Consider the following 16,933-nt stretch of genomic DNA (forward strand, 5'->3'; position numbering starts at 1 on the left):
GCAGATAGCCTAGTATGAACCTATGAACCTATGAACCTATGAAGGTTGGGCAAAGGGCTGGCAACACGGCACTGTAAAAATCCACTGCCAATCATTAGCGGACTGGAGTTCTGCTGTGGCGACCCCTAACTGGGAAAAGCTGAAAGACAGAAGAAGAATATATATATATATATATATATATATATATATATATATATATATATGTATGTGTGTGTATATATATATATATATATATATATATATATATATATATATATATATATATATATATATATATATATATATGTGTGTGTGTGTGTACACACACACACACACACACACACACACACACACACACACACACACACACACACACACACACACACACACACACACAATGTTAAGGGATAACACAAGCATTTTTGACAAGATCAGTAGTCTTTGAGGTCAGGGAATTGGTCCTTTTCTCCTCTGCTGTTTGATCTTCTTGGTGGTATATTTAAAGTAGAAGTGAGTGGGGGAGGGCAGGAGAGGGATTTGTATCCCTACCGAAACAGTGTCTTCACAGGTTTTATGTAGTGTAATGGTTTTCTTGGTTGCTGTTGATGGTTTCATTTTTGACTATTGAATTATTGATGTAGTTCACATAGATGATTCAATACAGACACATATGTATGTCTTTATGTATGTGTATAATATGTCTATTAGTCTGATGCTGATTAGAATTTTGTTAAAGTACATGATCATATCATCATCAGAATTGCAGCTGGGAACCAAAAGCATTATGTAAGATAAAAGTCTTAATGTCATAAGTTGCACTGAATGCATATCATTGAAATGTGATAAGAGTTTTGTTTTAAGTCAGTGGTGCACAATGTCTGGCTCTCAACGCAATACCATCCGGTCCCCAGAGAGTAACCAAAATTTTTTTAAAAAAAGTGAAAAAATGCCATGCCTTACTCCAGTCACGCAAACTTTCCAGCACGTGCTTACTTACCTAATTAACTGCAGTTGCACCACACCTTTAATTTTAGCTGTGGAAGTAACTATTCTTTGTTGTTTATAACTTGGAGTCTGTAAACAGTAGTAACTTTCTGCGAGAGTTTATAATAAGTCATGGCTGTAAGCCAGAATAAAGTTAAATGCAAAGTTGATGTAGAAAACAGGCAATTTCATGACTGCTGTCTTAAGTAAAATTACCAGTCACCTGTACCTATTATTAACTGGTAACGACTTACTATGTTTTGAGGTGGCCTGTAGATGCATTAAGAATTCATGTAGTGGCCCTCCCCACAAAAGGTTGTGCACCACTGTTTTAAAATAAAGTACCTAGTGTTGATTTGCCTTAATAAGGATGTTGGTAAGATCCATGTTGTAAATGAAATAGAACACCAGATGGCAGTAGTAATTCATTACTCTTTGTAGTGAATATTTTCGTAACTCTTCTTTTGCTGTTTCACAGGGATTTCAGTACAAATATTAATGATATTCATATCGACAACTCCAAACCTGCATGGCATAATTATTTTCTCTGTGGCATTAAAGGGATTCAGGTAAGAAATACAATGGTTTATTTTAAGAATGTATGCCTTAGCAATAATGGGCAGTTGAAATAGTTACTGTATTGATTGTCTTGCCTTTTTTATTATTATTTTAACCAGTGTTATGTAATGACAATTTTTCAGTGTTTTAGTAAAACATATTACATGTTCTTATGCCTTTTGCATGTTACCAGTGACTGAAGAATAACTTTTTTTTTGTATGGTTTTATTTAAAAGTATACAGCGGTTCAAAAAACAACTTTATTTGGTGACTTTTGGTAACAAGTCCAACTGTTTAGTTGCCCATTTTCAACAGAGGCCCAGGGGGATAAGCTCTAAAATATAAAAAAAGCATTTTAACAATAATTTTATAATCTTCAAAAATAATGTAAAACATCTGCAGTTTAAATAATTATACCACAATAAAATAACTATACCAAATTAAACATAATGTGAAAACATTGGTTAAGAATAGATACAGTTTGTATGACAAAGATTTATTATTTATTGAAATTTTACCAGTTTATATAGAAATTAATGGTAAGTTAGTATAATGCAATCAGGAATTACAATATTTAGTGATAGATTAAAAAAAACAGGGTTATGGCATGTTTAGAAAGAGAGTCGGGAGATAAATTGATTGAAGCAAGAGAGTGAGGGAAGAAGGGAAAGTAAGGAGGCATAAGGTATAAATAGGTACTTTTTCATATTTAGGAATATAGTTTATCTGGGGTTGAGAAAGAAAAGAGCAGATTTTGGCCAGGAATTCTTTCAGAGTGGTTTTAAAGGACTGGTGGGAGGTTATAGACCTGATGTGTAGAGGTAAGGGGTTCCCGGTCTTAGCAACATGGTGTCAGTACAGAGCATGCCTAGAAGATTTGATAAGTTTGTGGCTACAGAAGCACTTTTGGTTAGTGGATCTTAATAACCAATTGGGAACATAGTTGTGTAGAATGGTATTTAGAGCTGGAAATGCAGATGAATGCTTTGTATATGTTGGTTGATGGGGTAGTTCTAACCAATTTAAGAGTTTCAGTGGTTTCAGTGTTTTTCAGCTGCTTCAATGTTATAGTGTTTGCACAATCCCCAATGCAACAGTCTTGCCACATTATTATGCTTTTCACTATACTGTCCTTCTGCTATTGGTATATCACAACCAGCAATAAGATGGGCAACTGTTTCCAATTCCGTTTTACAAAACCTACATTTATCTATTTCTCCCACATGTTCAATGGACTTTGTAAACCAAAGTGTATGTAGTTCACTGTCTTGAGCCACCAGTATTAACTTCTTGTTGTTTGGTTTAACTTCACCTGTCTTTAACTATTTCTGCATTCTATCCTGATCAACATGAGGTTGTTCAAAGCGTTTTCTATACTTGCAACTTTATTTGTGCATTTTCCACATTTCTTGCCTTCGCATCTGATCCTTCATCCTATATTCTTTCTTTTGTTTTTTGGCACATTCATTTGTCTGATTTTTATCTACTTCTGGTTTGATTTCCATTCCCACTTAATGCTGATATGTTTCTGCTAAACTAAGCATGGAAGTCATCTTAGTCTCATTCTACTCATGTTTTAAAACTTTTACTACGTTTTGGTCTTGTGAGATCAACAGATATGTATGCAGTCCCACAACTGCAGATGTATCTCTTCTAACAGTGACACCTCTTACCTTAATTGCTTTATAGTTTTCTCTGTTCTATACTTCCATGATGGCATTTGATTTCTCCCCTTCATTTTCCTTACTATGTTTTTTGGGTAAGATTTTATCTGTTATTAATATATCTGCACAGTGCTATATCTTATTTACTTCTGTTATATTGCATGAGTCTTTGAACTGTCCTAATTATTGCGTTTATTTGTTTCATCAAACTTCTAACTTTTTGGGTTTTATTGACTTCCTGTAGTCTGTTTCTTTCATTGATCTTAATGTCTGTCCATCCGTATTAAATCAAGCAGCTGTTCTCTTAGCTCATTTTCTTCTAAACTTAGGGCACATTTTTTGTTCTCCATTTCCTGTGGGCATTCTATAGAAAGTTCCACAGCATCTTCCTGTATCATCCGTTGCCTTTTCATATGGGAACTCACTGGCCTATTACTCCACAACATTGACTGTATCAGGGTTGCCACAGTTTTCTGTTCCTTCCCTTGTTTTATAACTTCACCTGAACTTTTGTATTGATTTCCTATGGAAGGCTCCAAAGTATCCTCATATGGCAACTGCTCAGATTTTTCCCACGCTACTGGTTTCTCCTTAATTTGGGGATTCATTGCTCTATCCTCCTGTGACGTTATCAGAGTTAGATTTTTTACACTAAATCCTTCATTTCACAGGTAATCCATAATCTCAATTTCTATTTCTTTAATTCCTCCATTACTAATCCTCTTTTCTACTTTTCCTTTTTGTTTTTTTATTTTTTGTATTGTGAAATTTTCCATATCTATATGGCTTTGGCTGTATTTCTCTTCAAATGTCTTTGGTACTGCTCTGTTTGTATTGATTAGTTTTGCTTTCTCCTTTGCAAAAATATTGCACCATGTTAAATCTCTTTCTCTTTCCCATGTCCATGTTTCATCTTCAGATATCTCCCTCTCCTCCTGTTTCTCCTTACTTGGGGGACTCATGCTGTGATATAACCCGTGTTAGACTTTCTACACTAAATCCTTCACTCTGCGGGTATTCATATGGGTTATTGTAAGAGTAGAGAGATGGTAAGAACATTTATGAATGTAAGGTCAAAATAGATTTAGCAGAGGATATACTGATAGAGAACCACATTAATGTACCATACAGAGCTGTACAGAGCTAATTATTATTATAACATAGCACTACATTGATGAGCAGAATATAAAATCATCACTTAAACATTCATTGGATTAAGTAATATGTCAAAAGAGTGTTATATGCACCAAAACACCAACAACTTACTTGTTAAAGGGCACAGGTGCAACATACATAAAGCTTATCCAGCTTGGATGAAATTGATACAACTGCAACACACTGCAGTGGTAGTATTTACATTTGGTTAATATATTTATTTCCTGCACGTATATTTTGTAATCAGTAGCTATTCAGGATGTACAGAGTTTTGTGGGCATTTTTTGTCAGCTGGTATATTGCTTCTGTGTGCCTCAAATTCTGTAGTGTGATGCCACTAACATCATTATTGCATAAATCAGTTTAATTACACATAATACATTGAGGAATACCAAGTCATATATTGGAACATTTTGTATTAAAATGAGAAATGTGACATTGCACAGATTTTTGTAGAATAAAGGAGACTATCCTAAAGATTTAACATTGGGGAAAGTTGCACTGGAAGGGGCACTTCTCGGAGATGAAATGCCTCATTACTGTTGGCTTCATTTGTAGTTTTACAGTTGCTATGGTAGCTTGTGATACTGCAGTATGTAGTAAAAGCATGATTTAGTAGAATTTGTACACATAGTATCATTTTCATTAAATTGTACTGTTTAGTGGCTCAGAAGGTTTCCTGTTTACCATTCACACCAAGTGCATCTGAAGACTAAGATATTTATCCATACACCAGGTTTTTGGTTTATGTTGTGGTCCTAATAATATTTTGCAGCATTAGGGGAGGGTCGGTATTTCTGAGGTGCTGTCCTTCAGGTGACACATTAAACTCCAAGGTTCAGTCTTCCTAATTTTTTGGCGAATGAGGTGGTTATTTTTGATCTTGGGACACACATCAAAAAGACTAGGTGGATTTTTATTAAAAAATAAATCGGACATATGTGATAAATTACTAAAGCTGTAACTAAATTACCTAAACACTGTATAATGAATGATTTCTCAGCACAACCATTACCTTCATTTTCTTAGTTTAAACTTGTCCATTTAGTATTTCTCTACCCCACTGAGCGAACTAAACCCACATTCTGTTTTGTTTTACATTCTATAACTTTTAAATTTATAAAGTTTGCAGATGCTTTCCCAATTAATATAGACACTTTTAACCTTTTGATGCAGGAAGGCATAAGTAAAATTCCAGACTTATTGTTCACATACTTGTCACTCTCGTGTACCTATTTATTTTCCGGTTTCCATTTCCCTTCACTGAATTTCATACGTGTTACCCCAATAATTCCATTCTTTTTCTTTAGTCCCTATACATCCTTAATACAGCTGCTTGGAAATAAAAATTTATTATTTCTTTTCCTTATACTCATTTGTCCTTAACACACTTTTTTTGTTCAGATATTTTTATTCAGGTTGTAGTATTCAGATAATTAATAATATTTGGAATGTATAGAATTACATAACTTAAGAAAGAAAAATAATTAAAAAAAGAATATTAAGAGAGCAAAACAACAAAAAAATGACTATTTACAGAGGTGTCTACTGTACAAGAATTCTAAATGATTGCAAACACTAACATTAATTATTTTAAGTATTAGCAACTGTTTATTTAGCATTTATTTAAGTTTCTTCCAAGTGTTGTAGAAAGAGGTGATTCTGGTTGTTCTCGTCTTGATTGTAATAAGTTCTAGTTGATAAAACTTGGTTGCAATGCTTACAAATTCTTTCATAACTGGAGTAGATTCAGTTTTCCAATTCTTGATAATACCTTTTTTTGCATTGTTAAAATACTTAGTAAAAGTGGGTATTTTATATCTGGGAGACAAGCAAGAATTGGAGTATTACATTAAAGTAGTGATTTGGTTAAAATAAATTTATAATAGAATAGAACCTGTAAAAAAAGATTAATATTATCCCAGACTGGTTTAAGTACAACACCATCAAAAAACATATGTTGCCAATTGGCTTTAACATTTAACTTACATTAACAGTCCACTCTTTTGTGTACATTAATTCAACTCTATGTGATGTGATGAAAGTTCTGTGAGTGAATTTTCAAGAGAATAATCTCCATTTTAATGAGGAAGTAGTTTGTATTGATGTAATTATCATTATTTTTTATCATTTTCACTTGGATATATATTATTTATGAGTCTGAAATATTCACAGTAACTTTCTTTGTAATATTTTGTTTTATTTTTAACCACTGTATATATTTTGGATAGAAGTCCTTTCCCAGTATACTCTGTTGTATCAGAATAATTAAAAGATCAATAAGCTTAGGCACATAGTTTCTTACTGTTGTTTGCATTAAATTAATCTTATGTTCAGCAATTTTTTTACAATTCTTAATATCTAACCACATTTCCGTTCACAAATTGAATTTATTTTATAATATACCTTTTGCAGTTTTTTACCATCCATCAACTGAAACTAATATATCAAAATGTTCCCTTTAAATGTAATCATTGATGATAGATTAAATGCATATATATTATTTTGAATAAAAGCTGTAGGAAACAGTTGAAAGACCCATGCTTTGTGTTTTGAATTCTTACATACAAAAATTTTAAAGGTGACCATTATCATGGAAATGTAAGAATAATTGATTGATTTTTACTATCTGAAAAGTACCAGTGAAAATTATTATTTAATATTATATATTGGTCTGAATTTGTCAAATGATTAGATTTTAACCAAATGTTTTCTTGCATTTCTTTCCATTTGGACTTATAATCATTATTTAACCAGGGGGATATTGTTTTGATGAATGATGATAGAGAATATAATTCTATATCTGGGAAACCAATGCCACCAAAAGACCAATCACTTAAATGATTATTTAAAGCTAATCTGGATTTGTTGGGATAACAAAGAAATCTCAGAATTAAATAATTAAACTATTTTATACTATTTTTAGCGGGGGGTGGGGGGGTGGCGGGATGGAGATTATTTTTACCAAACATGTTATATATAATACAATCATTTTAATTAAAGAAAGTCTCTCTTCCATAGTAAAAAAAATGCTCCATTTGGTGATCCGATGTTTATGGTATTTAAACTATTATAATTAAAAGTTATTATATTTTAATATTGTCTGTTAAGACTATTCCTAAATTATTTTTGTCTTCTGCATTATATTTAGAAAATCTTTCATCTATATCCAAAATATTAGAATTTATAATAAAAAAATTGTTTTGTTTTCATTACAACTAAGACCAGATTTCTTCTGAAAGATTGTTGTTGCTTTAAAAATAACAAAAAAGACAACAGTTACTATCATTCTAAGTCAAGAGAGTATCATCTGCAAACAAGTGGATTTTGGAATTTAAATTCTTCTTTAAGTCCAAACATTAAAGGCATACAGATAATCTTATATAATTTGCAAATGGTTCCATAATTAAACTAAAGGGCAAAGGTGAGAGAGCATAATTCTGCTTAGTTCCTTTGGAAATCATGAACATAGTAGAAGAGAGAACTACATGGGGGGGATGGGAGACATGGTGATGATTAATTGCAGATCATTGAATCAAATTGTCATTTCAGTGTACAGGATACTTTAGAATTTCCCCCACTCTGGAGATTAGGTGATAACAATGGAGAGGTTGAGCAAAACATTTTAAGGGATAGTTGTAGGTACACCTATGGTAAGTGTAGTATATTTAACTATAGTAGTGTTCATATTAACAAAATGTATTTTAAGCTTTTCTCTAAGGGTTTTAAATGTATCCCTAAAAGGAAATGTGATATTAGTAAGGTCTTAATTGACCTTAAATTGTTTGTAAGGAAAAATAATCTGGAATTAATGTTCCCTGCACAAGATTTTGTTATAGGATAAGGGGGAGCCCTTAGGAAAGTACTTATAATCCCTCTCTGCATCCAGTAAAAAATTTTTGAGACATTTGTGAAAAGAGAATTAGTGAGAGGTATCCAAGGTTATACATTTTGTTCAAACCTCCATGTAGAAGAGATTAATTTGTTAAAAGAGCTTAAAAAATAAGTATTTGAGGGTTATGAAACCAGACAAGGGAGGGGGAAAATTGTTAATGGATACCACCACATATGAGGCTAAGATGATGGATATTTTAAGTGATGGTAGTAAGTACATCAGGGTCTCTATAAATGAGATTAATGTGGCTTACAAGCAAATTGATTTTGCCATAAAAGACTTATTTGATGAGGGGATTATAGATATTGACACTTATAAGTATTTCCAGATGGAGAAATCTATAGTACCTTTGATATTCAGTATACCTAAAACTCATAAATATATGTTAGCTCATCCATTTAGGTGGTGGCCAATGGGTCTAAAACTTGCCCATTAGCTAAGTTTGTGGATTTCAAAATTAAGAAATTATGGATGGGAGATGGAAATATATTGAAAGATTCTTGGGACATCTTAAAAAACATTACATCCGATTTATTTACTGATGAGATTATATTTGTCACCATAGATATAGTAGATTTATTTACAGTAATACCCCATAATATGGGCCTGGAATGGTTTGAGGAAGAACTAGTGGAGAAAGGTGGGTTAACCCATGATGAATTTAGAACTCATCTGGAAAGGATGGAATTGGTCCTGAGAAACAATTTTATATATTTTGAAGGATACTTTTTTGACAAGTTAATGGGGTTGCTATGGAGACATGCTGTGCCCCCACATACACACATATTATGTTGTTTATGTGGGAACAAAAGTTTATCTTTAATTCTACTTATGTGAATTGTTGGAAGTTATACAAATGATACCTGGATGATGTATGTATCTTCTGGATGGACACAGAGGAAAACTTGCAAGAATTTATTACTTGTATTAGATTTTTTTAATTTATGTATAGTATTACATTGACAAAATTAATTATTTAGATGCTACAATTCATAATGAATGAAATGAGAAGGTTCAAATCTACTGTTTATCGTAAGGATACGTTTTGGAACACATATCTGTATTATACTAGTGCTCACCCTTATAAGTAGAAGAGAAATATAGTTAAGGGACAGTATGTGAAGATATGCTTTTGCTGAGGCAGGTATCTTATACTTTCTGATAGTGTTAGAATCTTCATTCTTTAATATACAATTAAAATTTCGTGCCAATATAATGCTGCCTTTTGAGATTTGAATAATTTGATCCAATTTATATTTAACAGTTTTAACTCCTATTCTAGGAATCCAATATATGTTGACGAAAGTGTATAATTATCTTTTGATTTCTAGTGATACTGAACAAAAGCATCATTGTACATACTTAGGATTTTAGGTACATGCATAGTCTTTCTCCACAGAATAGCTACTCCTCTTTTTTTCTGATTATATTGAGAACAAGATAAAGACAGCTGAAAATTTATTATTAAGTCTGTCAGTGTCTTCTTTTAACAAGTGTGTTTCCTGTAAAAAATAATCTGGGAATTAAATAGTTTTAGAAGTTTGTTTAATCCTCCCCTCTTGCAACCATTATCGAAGTCATTAATATTAATAGAAATATATTTTAAATAAGTCATATAATAGGTAAGCCAAAAATGCAAATGGTAACTTCAAAATTGTAGTAGTATAATGTTAACAATGAATCACTTCCAGAAATCTTGAACTGCTTATTGAATAATATATATCCAGCATTCTTGAAATTATTGACTATATTCTTATTATTAGTGATAGTAGACACCATTAAAAGACAAAATGTTTTGCAAAAAACTAAACATAGATTTCTGTTAACCTTCTGTCCCCTCATGGAATCTAACACTCCTTGTTTAAATAGCAAATCTAGCCAAACATTTCTACCTATCACAGTCCAAACCCCCTCTGCTACTTTTGAAACAGTATAATCATTAAAACGATGAACAATTTGCCTATTCTATCGTAATCCCTTGAAATTGTGACAAGTTGCTTAATTGAACTTCCATTTCTCTAAAATACAAATAAAGTCATAAACAGTTTATACTGACTTGGTAAGGAGATATAGCACTGTAGTATTCAAGGACCAGAAAAGACAGAGATGAACTTCATTAAGCTATTAATCAGTGGCAATAACAGTAAATACAGTGCTTTTTAATGTTAGCTAACTAAGAAGTTTCAAAAACTTAAATTTTAACTGTATGATAAGCTTAAAATTCTTGATCATATTGGTGTTTATTATTAGAAATGGAACAATGTATAGCCATAACCTTTTTATATGTATAATGATTTGAATAAGGTGATAAGTAGTATATGACGATAATCTCATATTCATGTTCTTGAATGTGTTCAGCCGAAACACCACATTACCACCACTAAAACACAAACCAAATGCTGTCTGTAGGATCGCAACCCATACGAAACTTAACATTGGTTGTATATTCACAAAACTGTGATATCCCTCAGAATACACCTATGCGAATATATCTTAGAACCCCATTTCATCAGTTTGTATAGATATATACACTATCTAAACAAGCAGGTTAAGCATAAGAAGAGTGTAACTACAGTTACTCCTTCCAACATTAAAAAGGTTCACTGATTTACTCTTGCAGTACCTTTCCACAATTGTGTGATTCTGATCAATATGATGCAGTTACAAAAAAATTGATGACATACACTGAAGTTATCTCGTGTGGGCCAAACTCCATTAAATTATTATAACACCATCATGTGCTTCTCAGACAGGAGGGGAGGAATGTTATCATCACTGTAAAACAGTTAACTATCCTGTTTTCTACTCAGATCAGAGTTAAACAGCTTCTCAGACCATAACAAACAGCTGCATAAATATCTAGTTAACATCATTGACCTTACAGTCTTCAAAAATTAAAGTACTAACATCTACCTCTGATTCCCCCTCCAAATCAGATATGAATGACTTTGTTAGAGACTGAAGACTTGCATTTGAGTTTGGTGAGACACAGTTTCACATTGAAATTGTCAACCTGCACTATACATAGAACTGACAATGATTAATTAGATAGACCATGCTCATAGATGCGTTAATAAATTAATGCATTACAATTGCAATGTAATTATTTTCTGTACCTGTTGTGTGTGTGTGTGTGTGTGTGTGTGTGTGTTTGTGTGTATGTATATATATATGGGTTCCGTACATTAGACCGACAGCACGGAAGATCAACACTCAAAACACCGACGCCAGAAGAACGACGAAGCAGATGACCAACAAGTCATAATCCAGACAGTGAAAACATCGACAGGGGTAACTTGTGAGCGCGACCTGGTAAGTGTGAGATAGTGAGGGACTTAGGGTTAGGGTGCGGGTAAGGTAAGTGTGCGATAGTGAGGGACTTGGGGTTAGGGTGCGGGTAAGGTTAGTGAACGATAGTGAGGGACTTAGGGTTAGGGTGTAGGTAAGGTTAGTGTGCGATAGTGAGGGACTTAGGGTTAGAGTATGGGTAAGATAAGTGTGCGATAGTGAGGGACTTAAGGTTAGGGTGCGGGTAAGGTGAGTGTGATAGAGACCTTAGAGTTAGGGGGCGGGTAAGGTGAGTGTGCGATAGTTAAGGACCTTAGGGTTAGGGAGCGGGTAAGGTGAGTGTGCGATAGTTACGGACCTTAGGGTTAGGGTTTGGGTTAAGGTTAGTGCATAGATAGTTTTGTGTAAGGTGTAGTGTAGGTTTTTAGGTTGTTGGTGTGCTTGTGTTGTGTGTAACAGTGAACTTTTTTTTTTTAAGTGTCGGGATTGTGGTGTGTCGGGCATGTGAACTTTCGCGTTTTTGAGGTTTCGTTCTTTTGGCATCGGTGTTTTGAGTGTCGATCTTCTGAGCTATCGGTCTAATGTAGGGAACCCATATATATATATATATATATATATATATATATATATATATATATATATATATATGTACACTTTTACCTTTTACTTGGTAATAAAGAACATAAGGAAACATACACTCAGGCATTATATTGAAAAACAAGTCTACATATCACCTTGGCAGTGAAAAATGCAAGTGTGTGTGAGAATGGGAAGACAAAAAGACCTTAGCAGAAACTCATACATACATGGAAATGAAAGCCATGTTATACATAACACAAAGAACGGTGGAGGAACAATAATGTGAGTCATCAATTCCACCACTTCCATTTGAGTTTTAAGACCGTATTAATCACTTCTTATGATCTGACCCCTGCTATGTTTCTTAGTACATAGCTGCTATTATTTAAATGTTTCCTGCATGCTAGGTATTTTAAACGTAACATTTTGCTGGATGTGTGTTGTGAACTTGTTGAATAATTGTGGTGTTTTTAGTTTTTGACTTTGTGGTATGACTGATTTTGATGAATAGTTCATGATTGTAATGAATAGGTGTGACCTATATATGGGTACTAGATGTGTTAGCTGTTTTGCCTGTTAAAAAAGCTTCAGTGTGAGTAGAAGCTAAACAAGAAGTATTTAATTATAACACTTTGCATAAATGGTCAAAGGGCAGACAAAAATGAAAATTTTTAAGGGAGAGTGCCACAAAAAAAACCCCTTACAAAGTGCTGTATTGTATCAGGTACCAATGAGCATTTTAAATGTTAAAATAAATCTGTTATCAAATTTCTACCCTTCTACTTCACTTTTCAACAAATGTATTATTTTTGCTCCTACAGCATCTTGTTTACTCATTCTAGCCATATAATACCACCCACAGTGTGATGTCATCACACGCATAATGCACACTCTTTTCTCACCTTCTGTTCTTTAAATATCATCACCCCCCCTTGCTTCTCCCTTTTGACCATTTATATGATGTTTTATTTTCTTAAGGAAAAAAATAAATCACCATGCTTGGAACCAGCAATGTCAGCCTCTAGCTCAGTCCATCAGCCTCACTTGTGATGGGCTGACAGAGACTGTGTACATCTTCGCCATGTTCTTGTTTTGTTCTGCTAACAAACAGAATAAAAATGTCATGTAGGGATCCTCAGCTGTATCAGTTCCCTGCCCAAGTCATCTTAAAAATGTTGCAAAGCAGCTGGGTTTGTATCATTGAGTATTCTCTGGGCAAGTGAAGATTGCTTTAGTGAACAACATTGCTGAAAATGGTCCCGTTCAAGTCAACCAACAAGACGTGCAAACTGTATGTGAAACACACAGATCAATGCATAAAAAAATGACATTGAAGTCCTAATGCAACTATCTCTAACACACATTAAGGTCATAGCAAAGTCTAGTGTTACAGCTGAAAGACCGTTAAATGCAAGAAAAAGAGTTCTCTCTTCACCTACCACTTCCTCTGAGTGATGGCTGAGATCACACACACTGTCTTTTCGCCCAAATGAGCACAAATAAAGCCTCTTGACCTCGGCCAGAAACCACACCAAGTCAAATCAGCCCAGAAAAAAAATCTGACAAGCTTCAACATTACCAGGCAAGTGCTTGAGCCCAGTATGTTGAGTTTAGTGAAGCCATTTCCGTCCACCTTCCTTCTTTTAATAAAATGAACTTGTACATCTTCCACAGTCATGACATCACACTAATTAGCTTGTCAGCTGTAATCAGCACAAGTAAAAAAAACGAGAGATGTAACAATAAAAAAGGGAACTAAAAGAGAAAGAAACAGCACCAGTCATAAGCATCATCTCCAACCTCCAGTCTCCCAGCAAGCAAACAAGTGCACCCCAAACACATAAGCAAACCAAAAGAACAGTCACACTCACATCTACAACTCTGAAAATAGACATACCTAGGGTACTATCATTTTCTTAGTCTAACCTTAGTAATAGGAACTAAAACATCTAAGGCAGGAATATCTGACTATAAATAAACTACCCATACCACGGTCAAAAAAGTAGTGAAACATATCTAAGATACTTTTCAGAATTGCAATTAAGATCTTTAAATATCAAATAACAAAAGCAAGCTTAACCAAATCATTGTAATATTATTTGTTATATTTTAATTTATATAGTAACTTTACAAGAAGTAAGTATAAGGAAACGTTAATATATAGTTGGTAATGATAGAATAAAAGTAGTAGAAGAGTTAATAAAGTTATGTTTACTTAACCAAAATGAATATATATATATATATATATATATATATATATATATATATATATATATCATATTTATAATAAGTTATATGTTAGTTAATGAAGTTAAATATTAAGGCGCAATAAAAACTTAATTATCTTAATGAATAATGCATCCAAATTTCCTTTTTGCTTTTTCAGACTATTTAGAAAAAAATAAATTTTATCAGGAAAAAAAAATTATACTTGTACATTAAGATTAAATGGTATTGCGCAATCTAGTTTAAAAGTCATTTTTCTTTTATTTTTCTTTTCATTAATTTTCCATCCATTTCTTTTGGCTTGTCTTTTCAAGGAGCTATTTTCCAATCCATATCTTCTTGTTTGTTTGAGTATATTTATTAGATTACATGAAAGCCATGGCAGTGTCCAATTCTTCAAAGGTTTTCGTTTCATCAGGAAGAAATATTTCAAGTCTGGCAGGGAATAGCAAGTGGACTTTCTGTCTCTTCTTGAGTTCTTTTATTAAAGGTAAGAAACATTTCCTCTTAGACATCACAGTAACAGAATAATCATTATTAAATCTTATTATTCTGTCTTCTGTCTTGATTGGAGATTTAGACCAGGCTGTTTTAAGAATTAATTCTTTGTCTGGAGATGAAAACAATCTTACAATAGTAGATCTCTGCGAAGGATTATTTTTTGAGGAAGATGTAAGCAAATGGGCTCTTTCTATGCCATACGACATAGCTTCAGGCAGGTCTAAAACGTTAGAGATCCAGGATGTTAAAAAGTTAGTAATGCTTCCTCCTGGTATTTTATCAGGTAACCCAGAGATATGCATGTTTTTTTCTCCAAGACTGTTTTCCCGATCATCTATTTTATTCTGTAGAAGATTATTTTGCTTCAGAAGAAATTCAGTGTTGTTTTCATCTTCAGATAATCTCCCTTCTATATCAATTTAAGAAATTTTCTGTTCCAGATATTTGAGATTTTTGTTTGAGTCTCATGAATTTGTCCTGTTTTGAACATTTCTCTTTAAAGTTGTCTAATTTGTTGACCATTCTATCCATTTTCAGTGAGAGTTCTTGCATGTTAGCAAGAACAGACTGAAGTTCCTTTTTCAAAGCGGAGTCTTGAGAATTTGTTTTTGTGTGACTCATGACAGGATTATAAGTGAAGAAAATTTCCAGATAAAAAATTGACAGGAAAACAATGAGTTCTATAAAAAAATGATAATATCTTTCACAACAACTTAAAGTAGTTACATCCTCTTTGAAAAATCAAGTAGGATAATTTAGAATTATGATTTCCTATCAGAAATAGAAATGTTATGTGTTGAGGATGCTGACAGGCTAGCGACAGATATTTTACTGCTCTGCTACATTTTTTCTAACACCTTTTCATACTTTATTTCCTTTCCCTACTAATATCCCATGTAAAAACATCCAGCGTATATTTTGCATGTACTGTACGTTGGTATTTGTTTGTCAAGTTGTATGACTTAAGCAAAGAGGAAAATATGTAAAGCCATTACAAATTGTTATATTCAGTGGATGATTATTTTGCTGTCCCAATAGGTGTGGATTTTTTTGCAGTGCAGTTTAGGTAACTCTTGGCCATTTAAAGCACTGACCATGATTTTTTTCTGAAAGGATTTATTTGAATTCGGCTGGGTGTTCATTGTAAAGGGTTATATTAGAGCCCAGTAAAGAGAAAATATGAAAACTATAGTGGAGCTTGTTTTGCAATCTTATAAATGAAGGGCATTACTAGGATGAGTCTCTGAGAGAGAGGTGTAGTGGCATAGTGTGAGTAGCACTGTATCTTACTGCAAGAGGTTCTTAGTGATCAGGTTGGGTACTGTTTGTGCAAAGTCTGTATGTCCTTCCTGCATTCACATGGGCTTTTTTGAGGTGCTTCAGTGACCTCCCACCTCACAAAGACATATGTTAAATGAATTGGCATTTGACCAATAGCCTGTAAGCGTATATGCAGTGTGTGTGTGTGTGTGTGTGTGTGTGTGTGTGTGTGTGTGTGTGTGTGTGTGTGTGTGTGTGTGTGTGTGTGTGTGTTCTGTGATGGATCAGCACCCTGTCCATAAAAAAAAAAGAAAATCATTGTCTTGCACCTACTGGTTGCCAGGCTAGGTTCCATCATCTATTCAGTCCCATAAGAGGATAAAGCTGGTTATCAAAAAATGAATTAATAAGTAAATGAAGATTGCATTTTACAGACCATAATAAGGCTTTTCTTGCCAGGAAAGTGAAGATGTTAGATTTTAGCAATTCAAAAGTAATACTCCAAGGTCAGCTCCGATGGCATAGAGGGATAAAGCACTACAACTCAGGCAACAGAAAGTAGAAAGGGCTGTCACCAAGCTTAGGGAGCCTATAACAAGGAAGGCAACAAGATATCCTGTAGAGGTATTAAAAATATTTCAGAAATTGTATAAAAGTCTGTTTAAAGCAGAAAAAAATATAGAAATCAAGAAAAATACTAATGGAAATATTTATGGAAGAACTAAATATGCCAAGGTTAGAAGTAGATAAGGCTCAATTACTTACAGGATAGGAGGAGATGAGATAAAAATTCTGATGTATAACCAATCTACAAGAATGTCCCCAGGAACAGATGGTGCTCCTG

General features: G+C 33.4%; 1 protein-coding gene across 1 annotated transcript in view; it reads left to right on the forward strand.

Moving 5' to 3' along the window:
- Positions 1–16,933, forward strand: part of GALK2 (galactokinase 2) — a 612,555-nt gene that overhangs the window by 82,917 nt on the left and 512,705 nt on the right. The window contains exon 4 of the mRNA XM_044076364.1: positions 1,442–1,532. Coding sequence (XP_043932299.1) covers positions 1,442–1,532 — 91 coding nt within the window. The remainder of the gene's footprint in view (positions 1–1,441; positions 1,533–16,933) is intronic.

The sequence above is a fragment of the Protopterus annectens genome, chromosome 7.part0, assembly GCF_019279795.1.
Source record: "Protopterus annectens isolate FY-2018-M chromosome 7.part0, PAN1.0, whole genome shotgun sequence".
In the NCBI taxonomy this organism is placed as follows: Eukaryota; Metazoa; Chordata; order Ceratodontiformes; family Protopteridae; genus Protopterus; species Protopterus annectens.